At 40.4% G+C, this 20,370-nt stretch overlaps 1 protein-coding gene across 2 annotated transcripts in view; it reads right to left on the bottom strand.

The window, feature by feature from the left end:
* Window positions 1-591: 591 nt before the first annotated feature.
* Window positions 592-20,370, bottom strand: part of KPNB1 (karyopherin subunit beta 1) — a gene marked incomplete at its 3' end in the record, with an annotated part of 28,415 nt that continues 8,636 nt past the window's right edge. Inside the window, exons 6-22 of one of the 2 annotated variants that reach the window (XM_079798446.1) lie at window positions 18,903-18,962; window positions 18,297-18,386; window positions 17,833-17,943; window positions 16,977-17,078; window positions 15,006-15,230; window positions 13,931-14,122; window positions 13,037-13,167; window positions 11,510-11,657; window positions 10,687-10,758; window positions 8,956-9,100; window positions 7,749-7,831; window positions 6,685-6,792; window positions 6,203-6,346; window positions 5,982-6,087; window positions 5,373-5,487; window positions 4,347-4,508; window positions 592-3,622 (exon numbers count right to left, since the gene is read on the bottom strand). In XM_079798446.1, the coding sequence (XP_079654572.1) occupies window position 3,622; window positions 4,347-4,508; window positions 5,373-5,487; window positions 5,982-6,087; window positions 6,203-6,346; window positions 6,685-6,792; window positions 7,749-7,831; window positions 8,956-9,100; window positions 10,687-10,758; window positions 11,510-11,657; window positions 13,037-13,167; window positions 13,931-14,122; window positions 15,006-15,230; window positions 16,977-17,078; window positions 17,833-17,943; window positions 18,297-18,386; window positions 18,903-18,962 (1,995 nt within the window). Of the gene's footprint in view, window positions 3,623-4,342; window positions 4,509-5,372; window positions 5,488-5,981; window positions 6,088-6,202; window positions 6,347-6,684; window positions 6,793-7,748; window positions 7,832-8,955; window positions 9,101-10,686; window positions 10,759-11,509; window positions 11,658-13,036; window positions 13,168-13,930; window positions 14,123-15,005; window positions 15,231-16,976; window positions 17,079-17,832; window positions 17,944-18,296; window positions 18,387-18,902; window positions 18,963-20,370 lie in introns of those variants that run through there. The other variant, XM_079798445.1, reaches the window with a different exon arrangement.

Here is a 20,370-nt window from a genome sequence, read left to right as displayed (position 1 = left end):
AGGCATGATCAAAATTTCTTGACAAGTGTGTGCATCTAGAAAAGGTAAAAGGCTACAAGGAGGCTAGGTAGAATTAAGGTTAGCCCTCATTTTATTTGCCTAACGTAAACTAATCAAGTGAGTGTTTCCATAAAATAGCCTGCAGGTGCCCCTATGCTCCTAAGCAGCAGGGTGAAGGAAAGGACCCAGTTCCTAAATCCCAAGTTAGTGTTCTTTTCTCTACAAGTTTCTGGGGCAAAAGTGGAAGTAGAAATTAAATACATGTTGCAACCTAAGTTAAAAAGCCAATCTTTGTGATGAGCCTTTTAGCAGCCCAGATCATTAACCTGGAAAATATGCACGAGGCCAATCTTTAGCAGTTTCACACTCTCCGAACAGGACACCTCCTCCATGTAGTACCTTCGCACTACCTCATTTGTGGGAATGTTTGTATTTCCCACTACATTATGTACAGTCCATTTTTAAGACCGATGTGTCTGTCCTTCCTCTCCCAAACTCACACACACACCACCACCACACGTTCTAGCTTCTTTCAAACCATTCATTTCACTTCCAAGGTGACACCATCTGGAACCAAAAATGAAGCGGCAAAATGTTGAAAATAAAAATAAAGCGGACTTTATTTAGAAGATAAAGGTGGTGGTATCAGTTTTGGTTAATAAAGTTGGGCTCAAGTGTTTTAACAGGTCTTCAATGCCATCACAGACTGGCATGCCAAGGGCATTTTAAATGCCAATTACAGATTGAAGTTGTTTCGAAAACCAAGATGCTATCAAAAGCTGATGGAGTTTGGATTTCTCTTAAAGTCAGACTAACACACTTCTTAAATATGAGTGACTAGATTACTTGGTTTTGAAAGTGAAACACTACACTGAGCAATTCCCCTCCCTTTCTCCACAAGTCCCTAAGGCAGCATCACAGTTGCCTCTTGACAGCCAACATTTCAACAGAGGGGAGCTGAGGGGAACTGGAAAAATGAAAAGCAAAATTAATAATAAATGTAATTGTAATTGATATAGGCAGCTGCCACTGTGGCAAACCAAAGCCTAGTCCGATGTCCATTTTCTTCACATTTGCACTGACATCTTCCCAAGCAGACGGTAACTACATTCTTGAAGGAATGTGCCAAGACTAGGGTGGGGAAGGCCCAGACAAGAGTGGGTAGAATGTATTTTGCATCCAGTTGCCTTAGGTGGTACAATTGATTAAGGACAAATACCCAGACTATGGAATACCCACTAGCCAAAGGTAACTAGATTAAATGCATAACCAGTGCAGAATGACTGCGAGGCACCAAGACCACAATCCAACCAGCCCATTTTCCTCCTCTCCATCACTAAATGGATCTGGGAGAAAGCATTAATAACAGCACTTGTCAACTGCTTCCCTGGAACAAAATGACAAAACACACGCAAGGTTTTGTTTTCATTATGGTTCTTGGTGTACTTTATTCTCCTGCTGTCTAGCTAAGCAGCCCACACAGGACAGAAATGGGTAGCACTGAGGAATGATCATTTTTTTCTCCCCAATAATCCTGCCGCATCCCTAAGCCTTGACCAAACCCTGTCTACCAGGAATGGTTAGTATACCCTCTCCCTCAAGAAACAACTAAAATTTACACAAGGCATTAGAGGGCCAGGTCTCTTCTTAGGGCTTAAGAGCTGGTGCACTCTATTCACAATGGAGCGTCTTTTCTTCAAATACCTGGATTTATTTTTTGTACACTGGTTCATAGATCGGCACTTGACTTTGAACCTGGCACCAAAAGGCACAATATCTGATACCCTGTACAAGAGCTATTAGAGATGCTGCCATATGGATGGGCAAAACCGAGCCAAACCCACATATGAATGGAAGGCTTGGACAGGGAGGGGGAAATGGCAGAGAAATACATAAGCCCCTATTTTTTGCTAGAATGAAAATGAAAGTGGGAATTTTAAGGTCTTGTTTTTCAATCCTCCAAATACTAGGAAGCATTTAAAAATCTTCCTTGGGTGTTTTTGAAAGCAGCATATTCAAAACGCCAGCAAAAACTCCTCTAATAACTGCAAAACCAGAAGAGGATCAAAGCTCACCCACATCCCTTATTGCTGAGATTCGAAAACCCAAATTCAGGGTGCCCTGTTCCCTGTGTAAAGGGAACATAATTAAGTCTGATTTATGGTTATCACAGCACATCACACTTTTAAAAAAATATTAAAGCGTGTGACCAGGGGAATGTTTGACACCATTTTATTAATCTTCAACTTCAGTGGAAAAATATAACCTTTTTCAAGTGCCACTTTCATCACAAGAGTTCTAGTCTAAGTATATGTATATGTATACTTATATATTCTTTTGTTGGTGGTGGTTGGTTTTGAAGTGCAGCAAGAGACCAATACCGCATTGCAGTCAATCAAATAAGAGAACAGAAGGCCAAGCAGTTTCCAAATGGTTATTTTATCAGATTGTTTGAACATTAAATTTATCCTCGTTTGCAATCCAAAATAGTTACCTGAAGTTTGCTGTATGTGTGTGTGTTTACTTTATTGTGTATTTGTTTTCTAAACTCTTTGGCACAATTTTCTGGGGGCGTTCAGACTGCCTTGATACACGTCAGAAGAGAACGTTTCTTTTGTGCTGCCAATCTGAGCATTTAAATTTTGTTTTTTTTGGGGGGGTTGTGGCTTTCTTTTGTTTTTGAAGTCTGCATTCTTTATTTGTAACAATTGTATTTTTATTTTTTCTATATCATCTAACTCCAGAGTTTTCTTTTTCTCCCCCCTCCCCCCAATTCTACATTCACAGTTGAACCATATTATTAGGAAAGGCGCCTTGATGAGATAGATCAGAATGGGAGCTCTGAACATTCGTCAGTGTTTTCCCTAGAAGATAATTAAAAAACAAAACAAAAAAATGAAACCTAAAGAGCATCCCCCCTCCCCTTTTTACATCTCTTGTGCTGCATCAGTAGACAGAACTTCTGTTAGTTTTATGAAATGCAATGTCTAACCCCTTTTTTTCTGGGAAAAAGAAACTGCAATGACTTGAAGTTGAGAATGTGGATACCGCCTCATTCACACACACTCATTCTCAGACTGTAAAGAATCCCTCACCCTCCTTTTAGCCGGCACACATACAGTACCGTATGGCAAAGGTACACCAAAGGTGGGCTCGAGACCCAGGCTCCATCTTTCTTATCAGTAGCAAAGGCCAGGCTGCCTTTTACAACAAAGCACCACAGCTGAACCCAGTTCCTCCTTCTCCTCCTCCTCTCGCAAACTAGTCATTCCACTCACTCAACACCGGCCAAAAGACAGAAAAGCTAGTTCTAGCCTCTCCTGGGAAGAGACAGCTTTCTTTTGTAATAAGTAAATCCATCGGTTTTTCTCTCTTCCCAGATGGCCGACGTTATGGTTTTCTACGAAGTCAGTGCTTACTTAGCTCACTAACAGCACTGCTGTTGGCGGCTGCGGCTGCTGCTGTGGCAGGATTTTCAATGTGGTGTGTTTTCAAGCCTCACTCACTCATCCTCTCATTCCCAAACATTCAGCATCCGTGCACACTCCTCACTTCCGGGTTTTTCAAAAGATTGGAGATTTCCAGTGGGGGTCTCAGGTTATCATCCCAATGGTAACAAGATCTAAAAATAGATGGAAAAAAGGTCAATCTTTGAGATCACATACAGCTGGTAGAGCCAAACACCTCTGATTCCTACAATTAAGTGCTCAGAGGCCAGAATGGAATTTGTCAACTTTTCAACGACTGATTATTTTTCTTCCCTTCCTATGTGCCATTTACTGGCACATCAGAAAGTGGAAGGGAAAGTAAAAAGATAAAATTCAAAATAGCCAATTTTACTGGGATCTGTAAAGTAAAATAACTGAGTATGCGAGAGAAAAATAAATTAAAACTACATTGCCAAGCAGGGGTCAGACAACTCTGACTTTGGATATCTTCTGTAGAGCTAAGCAATGTCTAAAGCACGGCAGTCAAGAAAGAAAAGGGCATGGGGAAGGGAATAGAGAGTAGAAAAGAGAATTATGGGGAAATGCCATTATTGAGGACTTTATTAAGGCCCAAAATGTGGGCACTTCAGTGAATTCTAGTTATAAAAGTTCTGTTCTTCAACACCACGAGGAATCAAATATTTGGCTCAAGGAAAGATTGAGGTTGTCTGACCCTTCCACTAGTACAAAGCTTAGGAACAAAGGCCCTGCTCGGACGCACTTATAATGGGAAACAGCACAAAACAAAATACCAAATGAAAGGAAGTCTTTGTCAGAACAATCTAAATAAACGCTCCCCCCCGCCCCCAGCCCCGCCAAGAAAGTACAAGAAAGAGGGCAGTAAAGACAAGCTCTTACCAAGCTTGGTTCTTCAGTTTCCTCAGTTCTTTTGTTGCCCATGTAGCAAGGGTTTTTGCTTTGTTAGTCTTCGATCTCCGTCCTTCAGTTAACAGTTCATGGATCATTGGCCTAGCTTCTACTAATTTCAGGACATCCTTCCCAAATGCTGTACATAAGTCCCTGGGCAAAATAAACACACCTGAAAATGAGCTCCTGACCTGATGTATTGAGCTCAATAATTACGAGTTAAGCCTCCGAAACCAGTGCTAAGCTAGCTATGGGTTTCTTCTATCAATTACTTTTTTAAACTGAAAGAAATCTTATAAATAAGTCTTAACACCTGCCCTCAAAAGATGAAAAAATGAGGTCTAAAGAGGTAGAATGACTTACCAAAGTCAATCATTCCACCGCTATTTCACTCTAAAATCAGAACTAGAACCCAAGTCTTTGAGATTCTCAAAACCAATGTTCTTTCTTTAAATGATGCTTCAGAAACCCTCAATTTGTTGACCAACATCAGAATATGGGATGGACATAGATCTAATGCTGCTTTTATACCTAATTCCCTTCATAAGGAGTTTAGTGGGGAGAGATTAGAAATCTGGAGGGTCTGAAATGAGGCTAGAGCTAACGTCTTAAATGAATTATCTGTGAGAACTCAAAACATGATACCATGGGTTCTATGAAAGAAATCTCCTATGGCCCTGGCCGGCTTGGCTCAGTGGATAGAGCGTCAGCCTGGGGACTGAAGGGTGGAGGGTTCGATTCAGGTCGGGGGCGTGTTGCCTGGGTTGCGAGCTTGATCCCCAGTAGGGGGCGTGCAGGAGGAAGCTGATCAATGAGTCTCTCTCATCACTGATGTTTCCATCTCTCTCTCCCTCTCCCTTCCTCTCTGAAATCAATCAATCAATAAAGAAGAAATCTCCTCTGTACCAAAGTGGATTAATTACCATGTAGTCTACCCCCTCCCCCAATTTTTTTTACATGTCCTCTCACTTTCCACCAGAAGTTAAACTCAACTATTAGAAGCCAGGTATAACCTACCCTATGAGTCCAGCAGCACAAGCTACTACTCCGTCTGTATGATCCTCATCCCCAGCAATGTGGTCAATGAAAGACAGAATAAATTCTACTCTGGGTTGTACGAGCATCACATCCGCTATAAAAGAAAGAGATGGTCTGATGAACTTGTCCCGTATCTGGCAGGACTATACCCCATTTCAAAATTCCCAAATACTCTAATCCCATCAGGCAGGTGTCAGGCTGGAGAACTACTTGAATATAATTATACCAAATTATTCTGTCTCAGATTAACATGCCATTTCTCAAGTCAACAGAAAAAGCAGATATTCCTCTTCTATTAAGCTGATATAATACAGCAAAAACAAAGCCCATGATATTGAAGGGGTAAAAGACAGAAATCCCCCAATCACGCAATTCAGTTGCACAAGGAGGGTGTGTGTGTGGATCAACAACTGCCACTCAGGTTGGTGCAGATGCAACAGCCTTGCTGTATCCCATCCCTTGCAATGCTCAAGAAGTATTAGATAATGTAGCAATAGGTACTAGTCTACAAGGAAGCTACAGAATGAAAGACGCAGCCCATTTGACTAAGTGCACCCTGGACTATGTAAGTTTGGTTGTATACTCAACGGTGTACGTTCTCCTGGTCTCCCTTTAATCCCTGGACAATTCCGGTATAGGCTTCCAAGCAGCTTTCCCTTAGTTCATTCAGATAATCCACCATGTCATAGTCTGACTGTAAGACACAAAGGAAAGAATTTCCATCATATTGATAATTTTTAGTTATAGTATGTTTGTCAAAGTTCTACTCCTCTAATCAGGGCTGGACTGAAAGATAGCTTTAAACTTACCTTGTCCACCTGGGCTTGGGAAGCCTGTTGAAGGGTATTCAATACAACCTCTAGGTATTTCTTAAACTCTCCACCAATAGCAAGGGCAATATCACCAAACACTGACAGAATCTGTGGCTTCACAGACCTGTGGACATTTTCATTCTGACAAGGAAAAATAACCAGGAAAAGCAAATTATTAAAAGTCACAATTTGTTCTACCCAAGACACAAACTCTTAAAAAAAAAAAAAAAAGCAACTATTAATACACATAACTTAACAATGGTTACCTCTGGATAGAGGGATTCTATATTTACTTTTTCTTGGCATTGTACTGGTTTTCCTCTCCAAGTTCCACGCTTTCCTTTAATTTTATAATCTGACTCTAGAATTGTCTTGTGAAAATGATAATTCCCTTCTTCATAAGCCCACAGCCACACTTTGGGGCCTGACCCCTCCCCAGAGGCTGGTGGACGGGTGTGTGTGGCACCTCACTCACTCACCCCCAAGTTTTCCAGCAGCAGCTGCATCACCTCGTCGCAGAAGGGCAGGATGCTGGACTGCAGCGCGCGGCACAGGTCTCCCACCAAGCCCACTGCTGCCAAGCAAACCTGCAGAGGAGCAAGGAAATGATTTCCCAACAGAAAAGACTGCCTGCAGGGAGGAGTCAAGCATTGTTTACCTAGCTGCTGGTCCTTTAACACTTGATCCTAGAGTCAAAGAAAAAAACATCCCTCCTCTCTGAGATTTGTTCATTTTAATGAATATGGCAGAAAGAGAACTGAGACTATCAGAGATATCACTAAGAAAAAGACAATATTCACCAGGAATGGTGGTGGTGGAGGCAGGTGGCTTGGCGGGGGGAAAAGGCCTATTAGAGTACTACTCTGTTTTGGTGCAGCTAATATCCTGCTTCTCACCAACTGCTTTTAGATCAGACACAAAGAGCAACAAATAAAATAGCTCAATACTTGGGTCGATACACAGGGAAGAACTACCTGTGCTACAGGAAACCGAGTTTGTACCAGAATGACTATTAGGTATAAATGAGAATATAAATGTATTATAATTGATCCTTGAATGGTGTGGGGGTTGGAGTTCCAACCCCAGTACAGTCCAAAATCCACATATAACTTTTTCACAACACTGGAGCATGCTGCAATGGCAACAGAAGGTGGCTATGAAATAATTACAGTAATAGTTCTGCTTTAGTTAATTTCAAACAATTATAATTTAATATTGCATCTTTATGTTTGCATTTCTCTTGACTGTCGCCATGTATCTGTGTATATAACTTCTGATAAAGTTTAACTCTCTATAACAGATGTATAATTTTGTAATAGTAAATGATAAAATAAACTAGTATCTACATGTATTTTATGCATTCATGACACAATTAATTTTCTTTTAATTTTTTGATATTTCTAGGCTACGTGATCCATGTCTACGGGTTTTTTTCAAACTGTTTCAAATCTCCAAAAAAAAATTTCCAACGTATTAAAAAGTCTGCATATAAGTAGACCTGCGCAGTTCAAAGGTCAACTATATTTTGAAATGTATAGCCTACCTGGTACTCAGCATAGTTTTTCAATCCAATGCCCAGGAAGGGTTTAAAGGCCTCCATGTACTTTAGGAATTCACCACCCAACACTGTAAAGAAACAAACTATTACCACCCCAGGATATCACAGAAGTGAGCAAAAATAACCATGCCAGCAGTCCCAAAATATATTCACTCCACTCACCAGGTTGGGTGAGTTAATTACTGACTTCATTAAGACATTAAGGCTGCCTCAGATAAACCAAATTTTAACTGCTGGAAATGCCTAATTCCACGCCAGATTGCCACAGATTAGGATTTCACTCTGGCTCAAACAACCAAGTGGTAGGGCCTCTTAGGAATGTCAAGGTTAATTTGAATTGGCTGAGCTAGCAATACTGCCTCTTGTCTACCTCTTCATCTGATTATAACATGTCCTCTTTGGAAGCCAGCTTACAACTGGGGTCCCTAGGCAATTCCATTAAGGACTTACTTAAGCCAGTCAGGAAAAGCAGACTGGGATTCATATCCAAATCAGCTACTCCAGGAGCCAAAATGAACCACTGTGCTCTGTTAGGGTGGTCACATGATGCCAGACCAATTAGAGACATGCTCTTTAAGCTAGAAATAGGTTTGGTCCTCAGGGGAGTGGTTCTCAGGTATAGACATCGCCTAAAGAAGCATTCCAGGTTCCTAAACTGCTCTTTAATGTATTTTTAATGACCCTTCAAAGAGTCTTAAGTCTGATGTGGCTTCTCCTAAGTCATGTAACAACCAGAAATTCCAAGAACTCACTCATTGTTTTATTCCATCCCATACCAGGCACTAAGATGTGTCAAAATGAGTCTAAAGCATTACAACCCAAACCAGGAGGTAACAAGTTCCAGGAAAGAAAATAGAAACCTTTGCTTCCTCTATCCTTGATAGGAGCCAAACCTCAATAGTCAAGTAGACTTTCAGGGAGAAAAGAAACCCGATACACATTAGGGAGATAACAGTTTCCCCCAAAAAAGTTGCCAATCTGATTTGCAAACTGGCTCCCCATTTACTTCAAGGAGAATAAGTGGCAAGGCAGTCATGCACAATTTTACAATTACGTTCAATTTAACTTTGAACTGACTCATGCCACAATAAATGAGAAAACAGAACTATGCTTTCCACAGTAAAAAATTCTTCATGGCCATTGTAGCTCTTGCCTTCTAAAAACATTCCCTGCCTGATTTCGGCTCACTGACCTTCCACTAGTGTGCTAACTGCCATTAGAGCATCCTCTTGAACTCCCCCTGACCCAGCCGTGCTTTGGAACATTCTTAACAGGGAAGCCATGACGACATCAGAGATCTGCAAAGCATCTTGATGTTGCACTTTCCGGAGAACATTCTGTGAAATGAACAAGAGTTCAGGATCTGTTGATTCCAAACCCTCCAATCAGAACACTATACTTGAAAAAAAAAAATCAATTAAGTCCCTTGAAATTTTTTCTTAAAAAAGCCAAATATACTGCCCTGGCTGGCATGGTTCAGTGGCTAGAGCGTCAGCCTGCACACCAGGTGGGGCGAGAGTGGGAGACAGCCAGTCAAATTGATGTTTCTCTCTCTCTCTCTCTCTCTCTCCCCCTCCGTTTCTTCCCACTCTCTGAAAAAGCAATGTAAAATATATCCTCAGGTCAGGATAAATATAAAAGGCCAAATATACCTTTTATACTCAAATGTTTTGACAGTGCAAATCACTTGCAACATACATTCTAATATCCCTTCTATTTCCCAATTCAGAACACACACGATGATCTTCCATGGTGCATAAAACCAACTCTTTATGTCTGACAAACCCATCAGCAGCTTCCATATTCCAGTCTTACTACTTCCGCTTTAAAGAACATGTCATATAGTACTTACTCATAAAACAGTAACAACAACCCTTCATATATCCTAATGGTCAAGAAACAGTCTTGATAAAATGAAGCCAACCTGACTTTTCCTAATTTAATATTCTGCCAATTTCCCTCCTTAACCTTTGTTTCAACTAATGTTACTGAATAATTCCTGTATTTGTCTGATAAATAAGGAAACACCTCTTAACAGTCATGCTTTAAAAAATTAAGTTTGGCACAGCCAGCATGGCTCAACCTATGAAACAGGAGGTCACGGTTCGATCCCCAGTCAGGGGCATACAGGAGGCAGCCAATCAGTGCTTCCCTTTCATCATTGATGTTTCTCTCTCTCTCTCCTTCTCCCTTCCTCTCTGAAACCAATAAAAAGATATTTTCTTAAAATTAAGTTTGGAGTAAGAGAGGGGAGTTCACAGGTAAGTTTACCTAGTAAGCATCACTCAAAACTAAAATCTAGTGCCCACCTAAGCATCGGGCAAGTTCCAGGGTTTTCCTGTTCTTAAGTAAAAAACCCTCAGCCACTGCATGACTTGTCATGAGAAGTGACATTTTCGTTATCCCAGCTTTTAAGAAAATGGCTACTGTCAACAGTAGGTATTGACAGTAGGTATTAACTCAAGGTATGATGGTAGAAACTCAAGGCTTTATTTTTAGCTGGGTGAATTACAGCTGGGAACCAAATCTGCTGGGCTACACTTGGACCAATGAAAATCAAAGACTAAAAGTTGCCCCAACACTTAAACAGCTGTAAAGAAGCACTCTTATCAGTCTGTTGAGATCTTGCTTTCAGGTGTATCCTGTTCAACTCAAATAAACTCATAAATTCAAATAAACAAAAAACACTGTATAGCAGGGAGGACCATCATAAACTGAGCAGTTTTCTTCCCTACAGTGTGCAGAAGACAAATGTCATCTTTATGGACAGAGAAAAGAAAATGAAAAATTATTCTGCCAATCCTTTTGAGAAGAGTTTCTCATAAGCACCATCTACAGCATTTCAGAGTTCAGGGTGCACATAAACTTGATATCCTGGGATATGATTCTCTTCCCTGGAGAGTGTGATATGGCACCATCATACCTGAAGAGTTGCACAGAGTAAAGACTGAAGGTCATTGAACTGGATCCTGTCTGATGTGCTCTGGATATGTGACTACAAGGGAAAAAAAGATCATCATGTTCTGATTAAACACTTTTTAAAGAGGTTCTAAAGTCCCTCAATGTTTCCATTTTCGCTGGGTTTGCCAGGACCATTAAATAAGCATTACTGATGCTAATGTAGGAAAGTAAATAAAATGTAACACATGTGCCCTAGGGTCAGTAGCTCAGTTGGTTAAAGCAGCAGTCTCCAACCGGTGGTTGGTCCGTGAGGTCCAAAAGGTTGGCGACTGCTGGGTTAGAGTGTTCTCCCGATACTCCAAGGTTGTGCCTTTGATTCCAGGTCAGGGCACTTACAAGAAGGAACCAATGAATATATAAGTGGAACAATAATTTGATGTTGCTTTCTCTCCCACAAATCTATCTATATATATAAAACCCTAAGTGACATGAACGACGGGTTGCTATGATGCACACTGTGGGGGGGCGGGGCCGGCCCCAGTCCTGATTGGCCCCCCCACCCTGATCGGGGGCGGGACCAGCTGGACCCTCACCATGCACGAATTTGTGCACCGGGCCTCTAGTCAATCAATAAAAACAAACAAACAAAAAACCCCAAACACATTTATGAGTACACTGTGACAAGCAACGTGAACTTTAAAATTACAACACTTTTTTGCATAAGCATTATATCTTTCTGAGAAAATATACACTTAAACACCGAAAAGAAAGAACAGCCTTGAAAGCAAAGCTGTGTTAGAAGTACTGCACCCTTTCTGCCAACAGCCAGGAACGCCCTGTCTCACCTCCATCTGAAGTACTTGTTGAAGTCGCTCCATGATGACTAGAGTAGTTTTCTGAACTGCAGGGTAACAATCCTTGGCACTGTTTTTCACAATTTCCATCAGAGATTCATATGCAGAACTCCTCAGATTGTTCTGGTGTCCATCAGGTCTGCAAGCAAAAAACAGCAAAAATCTTAAAGTCCCAATTGAGAAAGAACAGAAATTGTTACACTGTAAACATTGTTTCATCAAAAATAAGAAATCAGGCCCTGGCTGCTGTGGCTCAGATGGTTGAGCGTCCTCCAGTGTACCAAAAGGTCACCAGTTCAATTCCCAGTCAGGGCACATACCCGGGTTATGGGTTCGATTCCTGATCAGAGTGCGTGCGGGAGGTGGCCAATGTTTCTCGCACAGATGTTTCTCTCTCCTTTCCTCTCTAAAATCAGTAAAAATATATCTAAAAAAATAACAACAACATTTTGTTGTGTTTCAACTATTAAAGAACTCAGAAACTGATATGGTGGCATACCTATTTGAGTTTGGCAACAAAATACAGCCAGGAAATAAATTTTCAACCTTTGAGCCAATGACTATGTTCACTATGGTCTCCACACCTGCTAAACTATTGAATGGCCTTTTTGGAAATAGGCTATAATTATAAGAAAAAGTTAGATAAAAATGATGAAGAACCTATGTGGACAATTAAAGAGGTTGCCTGAGTAGCTAAGAAAAAAGCATCTAAATTTTCCTCATTCATCTATGAGAGATGCCTTTATATATAATTTTGAACAGAGAAGTGGAAATAAACAAGGTAAGCCTGAAGAATTTATACATAGCCCTCTTCCTTAATGGTTTCTTTTCCTTTTAAAAAATATTTTTATTAATTTCAGAAAGGAAGGAAGAAAGAGATAGAAACATCAATGATGAGAGAGAATCACTGTTTGGCTGCCTCCTGCACATCCCCCATTGGGGATGGAGCCCGCAGCCCTGACAGGGAATCGAACTATGACCTCCTGGTTCATAGGTCAATGCTCAACCACTGTCCACACTGGCCCGGCCTTAATGATTTCTTTTGAGCATGGCTTTAGTAAGTATAGTTCACACAAAACCAAAATAATTCAAGGTTGTCCCCAACTTGTAACCCCTTAAAACTACATTTCAAAGCTCATTTACAAAACAACTGCATTTAATGGTAAGTTTTGCATCTAATATCATAAATGGTAATTAATGATCTCACGTGGCAACTAAATTCATAACAAGAGCTACTATTTCTCTTATACCATAATCAAACAGTCCTGCTAATGGTAGGCACTGCAAAATGAAAGAATCTCTCTAGATTACTCTGTAAGAAATGAGACTATTTTCTGACTTTAACTGTAAGCTGAACAATTCTAGTTACACTTCTTTCTCTCTCTTATTTAAACAAATAATCTACTACAGGATTCTTTTAATTCCTCCTATTATAATGTTTCTGTGACTAGGTTAGACAACCCCCTCACCCCCACAGGAGGCAGGAGCTGAATGCAAAGACACCTAGTAAGAAGTTACCTGTCTGTGGTCTCCAGGAGCTTCTGAACTATGAGTTCAAAAGAAGAAGACAAGCAATAGGTAGCTGGTTCTTCCTGATCATCGGCTACGTCTGCAGCTTCATAAGCAGCTTCAGCCAGACTAGAGAAAGCCTTAAAACCAAAGAGAGTTAATACAAGTCCTGAAAAGAACCCGACCCCAGGATTACCTCATTTTTCCTTAAGATACCTTGGGCAGTGTTCCTCTCCAACTGATCTAAGAATATATCAATGCTAGTGAATTCTCAACTTTTTCAGTCAAGGTCATCTCAAAACAACATTTTATAGGGGTCCTTAAAATTAAATGTTTACTTATTTATATTCTGCTTGTGCTGCCCAAAACTCTCTAAGCAGCAGAGTACTTTCCCCTACCACAAGTGCCTGCCTCTTCTACTTCTAATCACAGAAAGGCTTTTAGTGCCCACTTTTCCTCATTTGAACTTCCTCCCCCACACCCCCAAATGTCCCTAGTGAACTACATTCAGCCCATATTGACTCAGCACTTACACCGCCTACCTTCCTTTCCTCTTGCCCCCTTCTCAGCAATTGTACTTTTTGTAGCCAGCAACGCTCTACTTTAATCTAAATTTCTTCTCCCCAAGCAACTGAAGAAAGAAAATGGAGTCCAGATAGTTTTCCCACTGGGTTAGCATGACTGTTTTAAATGGTTGAGGAACCGAACCAGTCACCATGAGTCAACAGCTCCTACTGGCTAATGCAGTTGACATCTCCCCCACATTTAATTGAAGAAATTAGAAAGGAGATGCTATTCAGAAAAAGCCTTCCAGGGAGGCAGACCCATTTCTCTCCCACACCTCATATTTCCTTGCCAATGGTTTAGCCAAGATCCTTATCTCACCAGGAAAAATTCCCTTACCCAGCACACATTTGAAGCCACTCTGGGTTCAGCACTGAGGCCCTCGATCAGACACTGCAGCAGGGGAGTCAAGTAGACATCATTGATGGCAGCTTCAGGGAGCAGTTCACAAATTCTGCCCACAGTCCATGCAGTCGTATCTCGAACAACTACACTGGGGTCTTTCATTAATTCTATTAGGGTGGGCATAGCCTGAAAATACAATAGTTATTAGCAAGGCAAAACAAAGGTTAAAACTCATGTTGATTAATACCTCAGGAGAGGAAATTCTAATGGTTAGGTTTTAACTCAAAAGCATCAAGATGGTTTTGTCATTTTAAAGACATGCTTGTCAAATATCCAGTAATATAATAAATAAAAGTAAGTAAAGTGAAAAGTCCTCCTCTCTTCACCAAATTCCAGTACAGTTTTCTGCAGGGTTTGGTGTGACTTTTCAGCAAGAAGTCCTTACTAAATCGCTTAGGTTGAGATCCATCCCAGGAAGCAGCTATGATGGCATTTGGCTATATACTGAAAGGTTCAGTTCTCTACATACTAAACTCAATTATAATGGACTCCTGTCATCTTAAATAGCAAAATAAGTACAATGTTTCCATAAGAATTTTCATTACATAAATGTCATTTTGTCCTAGGGACAGAATAGTCACATCATTAAAAATTAAAGAAATGTTTATGATACATTAAGAGAAAAAAACAAGTTAAGAGATTATTTGCACAGTAAGATCTCCATCCTGTTGCACATATTATAGTCACACTGAAAAAGACTACAAGGATAAATACCAAGAGTTAGAATGTTATCCCTAGACAAGGGAATTGGAGATGACATGTTCATTTTGGCCTTTTCTGCATTTTTCAAAAATCATGTCTTTTTTGTAATAAAGTTAAAATAAATATATTTTTTGAACATTCACACAGAAATATGTTTTACCCTTCATTGGCAGCAAATAGCTATCCACAAATAACTTTTGTGGGTGACTAATTACAGCTTTTTTAAAATAAAGGCACACTTTCAAGCAAATAATTTAAACAAACAATAAATATCTCATTTCCCACCCCAAAACTTCCTCAGCTTCACCTGTATAACTAGTGGTTTGAGCTGATTGGGCTCTGGTCCTTCCAAGATACAGCCAAAAGCCATCACTGCTGCATCCCGGTACCGCCAGTCAGGGTTCTTGATGTGTTCTTTAATGAAGGGGAGGACGTGGGGGACAATGTCATCTTCACAGCAAGTGGCCAGAAGCATGATGCACACCCCGGCTGCTTTGCAGGGATTCCAGTCATCATCATCATCATTTTCATCCTGGAGAAAGAATGTAGCACTAGTTAAGTTTTTGCTTAAAAATAAATAAATAAAAAGAAAATCACTTTCATTCACAAGGTACTCTGGCTATTCCCAAGTGTCATTAGAACTTAAACTATGTGGATGGAAATAAAACAAAACCTTTATAATTTACTAGAGGCCCAGTGCACGGATTCATGCACCAGTGGGGTCCCTCGGCCTGACATGTGGGGATCAGGCGGAAACCAGCTCTCCAACATCTCCCGAGGGGTCCCAGATTGCGAGAGGGAAGTTCTCGGGTGATGCATCCTGGAATCGGGCTCCCTCTTCTCCGGTTCCTGGTGTATCACCTGAGAACCACAGCTGCCAAGTCACCGTAGCTCAGCAACTCTTGCATTGAGCATCTACCCCCTGGTGGTCGGTCAGTTCATAGCTACCAGTAGGCCAGTCACTTAAGCTTTTATATATATAGAAGACTAGAGGCCCAGTGCCTGAATTCATGCACGCATGGGGTACCTAGGCCTGGCTGGCAATCAGGGCCAATTGGGGCTATGGGAGGTTGGCCGGCCGGTGGGGGGAGGGTCTGTAGGAGGTTGGTCAGACCAGGAGGTTGGCTGTGGGAGCGCACTGACTACCAGGGGGCAGCTACTGCATTAAGTGTCTTCCCCCTGGTGGTCAATGCATGTCACAGCGACTGGTCGACTGGTCATTCGGTTGTTAAGGCTTTTATATATACAGATTCTCTTCCACAAAGATTCATCACAGCACAGATTTGTTAAATAAGATCCAGGTGGAGGGAAGAGCCACTGGAGTATTACACAATGAGATGAACCAACTTCAACTACATGTAATAAGAATGATCTCAGACTTAAAGAGTAAAAGGCAGAACAAAAATGTATATGCCATATGATTCTAGTTATATACATAGTAGTTTAAGGTGCCTATGCAGTTTCAGATAATTACATACCTAAATGATGATTTGTTCCCAAACCAGAAAAGTACAACCAAAATATACAAAAGCAAAAATACTAAGGTCAAAAGATAAAAAATAGCAGCTATAAAACTGAGAGATGAGATAAAATTTTAAGGGAACACCTAGTCCATTTCAAACCAGACACATCACCACTTATCTTTTGAGATCGAAAGAGTCATGTACTTCCCAAAACCAAATTATTTCTTGTGCACAGACATTTTGCTGGAAGTTATAGCACTGCTGCCTCAGAGCACTAGCACTGCCAGCTCTTTGGTAACATTTTACATGCACCGGAAGAGATGAAGCAATAGAAACAATTTTTCCCAACACCTCACCAAGGAAAACTGTAAGGCATAAATTCAAAAGGGAATGACTGCAACCAAGATACACTTCATATAAAAGAATTTCTATATTTACTCATTAGATCCACTTCCTCATGAAGTCTTATTACTTGTATTTGAATGGCTTAAAACCTGCACCTCTATCTTCCTTTCTTTACCATAAATAACATTTGTAGCTCAAGTCTCTTCTGCTAGTTTGAACAACGTAGCACTCAGGAAATCAGAGCTGTATGTGGTTCATTTTTGCTCAATAAAAACTGCAAAATTCTCCTTTACAAACAACTCAGAGCCTAGAGGATCTTATAGATCCAGCTCAGCAGTTCCCAATTCATCTATATCGGAGTATCAACTAGTTGAAGAGTTGCTGAATTCTTTCTTGGAAACTGTTCCACAGCAAACCAACCCATAACAAGGTTTCATCACGTACCTGGCTAGAACTGGAAGGTAACTCACCTGTTTAGTTAGTGTCTGTGTGAGGATTGGAACCAGGTACTGTAGTGCTCCCTTGGCATAAAACTTGCTGGTGTGCTCAGGGGGCCGTCCTTGTTCTGCTGCCTGAGGACAAACATAGAGCAAATTCTGGATGCAAGAAACAAGCTATGATACTAAGGCATACAATGAGAGCTGCCCAGGGATCTGTACAGAAATACATGGAACAAATGGTAACATTCGCTATGATCTTTGAAGGCATTTATTTTTTGGTCTACTTCAATGAGATTCTTTTAGGCCTTAAAAGACCAACGCAATCTTAAGAATTACTCTTTTTTTCATAAGCTCAATTCATATTAACACAATGTCATCTATAACTTTAAGAATGCCAAAATAAGATTGTGTTTTTTGAAGTTCACCAAGACAATCAAGATGGGAAACAAAGATTCCAAGTGCAAAACTAACCCCCCCTTTTCCATATCTAATTTCTTCACTGAAGTTAGTAAACTATCGATTTCTACATCCAATACTTGCATTAGGACTTCCAAAAGGAAGTACTTTAGCACCAGATGTCACTTTGTTGAACTGTGATTGCCTGCTGCCCCCTTGTGGTCACAGTACTAAACTGAGTATTTATTTATAATAAATCATGCCAGGCTGATAGGGAAAAACATGAGATGCCACATGATTGATCGGTCTCCCTCTTAAGTGGCTTTGGCTAGCAGAAAAATAAAAAGTTGTACAAATGGAGATACCCACGAAGTCCAGTCAGAATAAAGCTTTCCCAGAGGAGAACAATCACATCCACAAAGGAGATATAGCCCCAAAGCCCAGGCAGAGTAACAGCTCCCCGCCGCCCCCAACCGCCTCCCAGGCTCACCTCTGAAGCCTCAATGGCCAAATCCATTTCCTCATCACAGACATTGGACCAGAATTCTATCCCTTGCAGGGCCACTTCATCAATATCACTTTTCATTGCTTCAATTGTGATCTTAAGGGAAAAAACATAGCAACCCAGGCCCCACATAAGTGCTGGTTCAAGTTAGACCCCCTCCTCTAACCACAGACATTCAAGTTTCAAAAATGTAGGTTTATAAAAGCTGTCTAAAGTGAAAGGCAGAAAGAGGAAACAGGTTTTTTTAAATATATTCTTTTTACCAGAAGAAACAGGGCAAGCTTTCTTGGCACACTACTAATGAACATAAACGTAACACCGGAACTCAAGAAATTTTCTTGATTTAATAATTGCAAGTAAAAAATTATAGAATTCACAAAAACACCCAATAAGAATGACGGACTTTGCAATTAGCTACATGCTCAAACACATAAAATAGAAATACTTACTGCAAAAAGAGCAGGACCCATATATGTCTCCATGTACTGATAATACAAGGACATTATTTTCACCAGATTCTGTAAGGCAGCCACTCGAACCTTTTACAAAGAGCAGATTAAATGATTTACCATTTAGTTTAGTTAAAAAGGCAATCAGACAAAAGTAACTACTTCACTCAAATGGGTCAATATCCTAAAGGGTCAAACTAGGAACATTTGGGTTATCATTCCCCCATGCAAGCCATAGCAGGACAAAACTTACTAATACCACTTAGACTAGATGTTACTTCAGGGGTCAAGATTAGGTTACAGCAATAGCAAAGCTGTTTCAATGGCTACACTGGAAAACAATCAATTAAAAAACTACTGCAATTAAGCAGCAAGGCGGATCAAAAACCATTTCTCCCCTAAACCCTTTTCAAGATGTCAGCTTTTAATATGTTAACTTTCCAAGTCCTGTTCTTTCCTTTTCTTTAATGTTGAAGAAATATTCTTATTGGTCAAACCTTATTTCTGAAGTCACCTGATTCTCAACATTTCAAACTACAATGCTAGAGTTGGCATTTCCTAGGAAAGAAAAAGACAAGCCATATTATTCAATGACCTCATACTTACCCTCGTATCTGGACACTGTGTGGCTTCACAAACCACCTGCATAATAAAGTGCCTTTCGGACTGCAGAAATAAAAGAGAATTACAAGAGTATAAACCATCCATATGAAAATCGCTAGACTATTATTTTCAAGAAAAACCTTACTCCCTCCGGAACCCACGCAATCTTGGACCAATCAAGCAGCTTTACCTTGACACAGTAATAGCACTGTGAAGGCTACAGAGTTTGCCCCCAGTGTCTACTATATGACCTACCCTCAAAGGAAGTCCCAGCCTAGCTGGTTTGGCTCAGTGGTTGGAAGGGTTTCGGGTTAGATTCCTGGGCATTTACCTGGATTGCAGGTTTGATCCATGGTGCGTGCAGCAGGAGGCAACCATCAATCTCGCATTGATATTCTCCCCCACCCCCTCCATTCCACTCTCTAAAAAAATTCCTTGGGTGAAGATTAATAAAAACAAATAAAAAAACACACCTACAGTAGGAAAATCTGTTTCTTTGTATTTAAAAATTAAGAGAATTCAAAACATCTGCTTTATTTCAGAGACAAAACTGGTTTCCTGAGAGGTGGCAAATCCACACTAAATGCGGCAAGATATAGGAGAATAGAATGAACTTTGCTATTGTGTCCTAAATCTTCTGAAATCTAAAAAGAAAACCCCTATTTTCTAAGCAATTAGAATTTCAGTTTGCTTTGGCCTTCTTTAGACCTCCCTTCTTTGTCCACTATAAGGCCAAGGAATGGCAAAAAGCCCAGCTAAAGTGCCAAAATATATACAAAAATACTTTTAGACCATATGATCTAGCAATTCCACTTCTGGGTGTACATATAAAAGAACTGAAAGCAGGGTCTCAAAGATATATATATATATATATGTATATACATACATACACACACACACACACACACACACACACACCCATGTTGATAGTAGCATTATTCCCGATAGAAGGTGGAAGAAAGCAACCCAAATGTCTAGTGACAGATAAATGGATAAACAAAATGTGGTATATACATACAATGGAATATTATTTTTTTCTGTTTTTATTCATTTTTAGAGAGGAAAGGAGAGGGAGAAGGAAGAGCTAGAAACATCGATGTGATGTGAGAGCAGAACATCAATTGCCTGCCTCCTGCACACCCCCTACTGGGGTTCGAGCCAGAAACCCAGGCATGTGCCCTGACTGGGAATCAAACCAGAGACCTCTTGGTTCATGGGTCAACACTTCTGACACATGCTACATGCAAGAACCCAAGACATTACACTAAGTGAAATAAAACAGTCACAAAAAGACAAATCAAATACTGCATGATCCACTTATATAAGCTATCTAGAGTAATCACAAAAACAGAAAGTAGAAAGTTAAGTAATCAGAAACAGAAAGTAGAAAGATTGTTGCCAGGAATGGGGAAGGGGAAAACAGGCGTTGTTTAATGGATATAGTTTCAATTGCAAGATGAAAAAGTTCTGG

The sequence above is a fragment of the Cnephaeus nilssonii genome (assembly GCF_951640355.1).
Source record: "Cnephaeus nilssonii genome assembly, chromosome: 19".
Classification (NCBI taxonomy): Eukaryota; Metazoa; Chordata; class Mammalia; order Chiroptera; family Vespertilionidae; genus Cnephaeus; species Cnephaeus nilssonii.
This window is presented reverse-complemented; position numbering and strand designations above follow the sequence as displayed.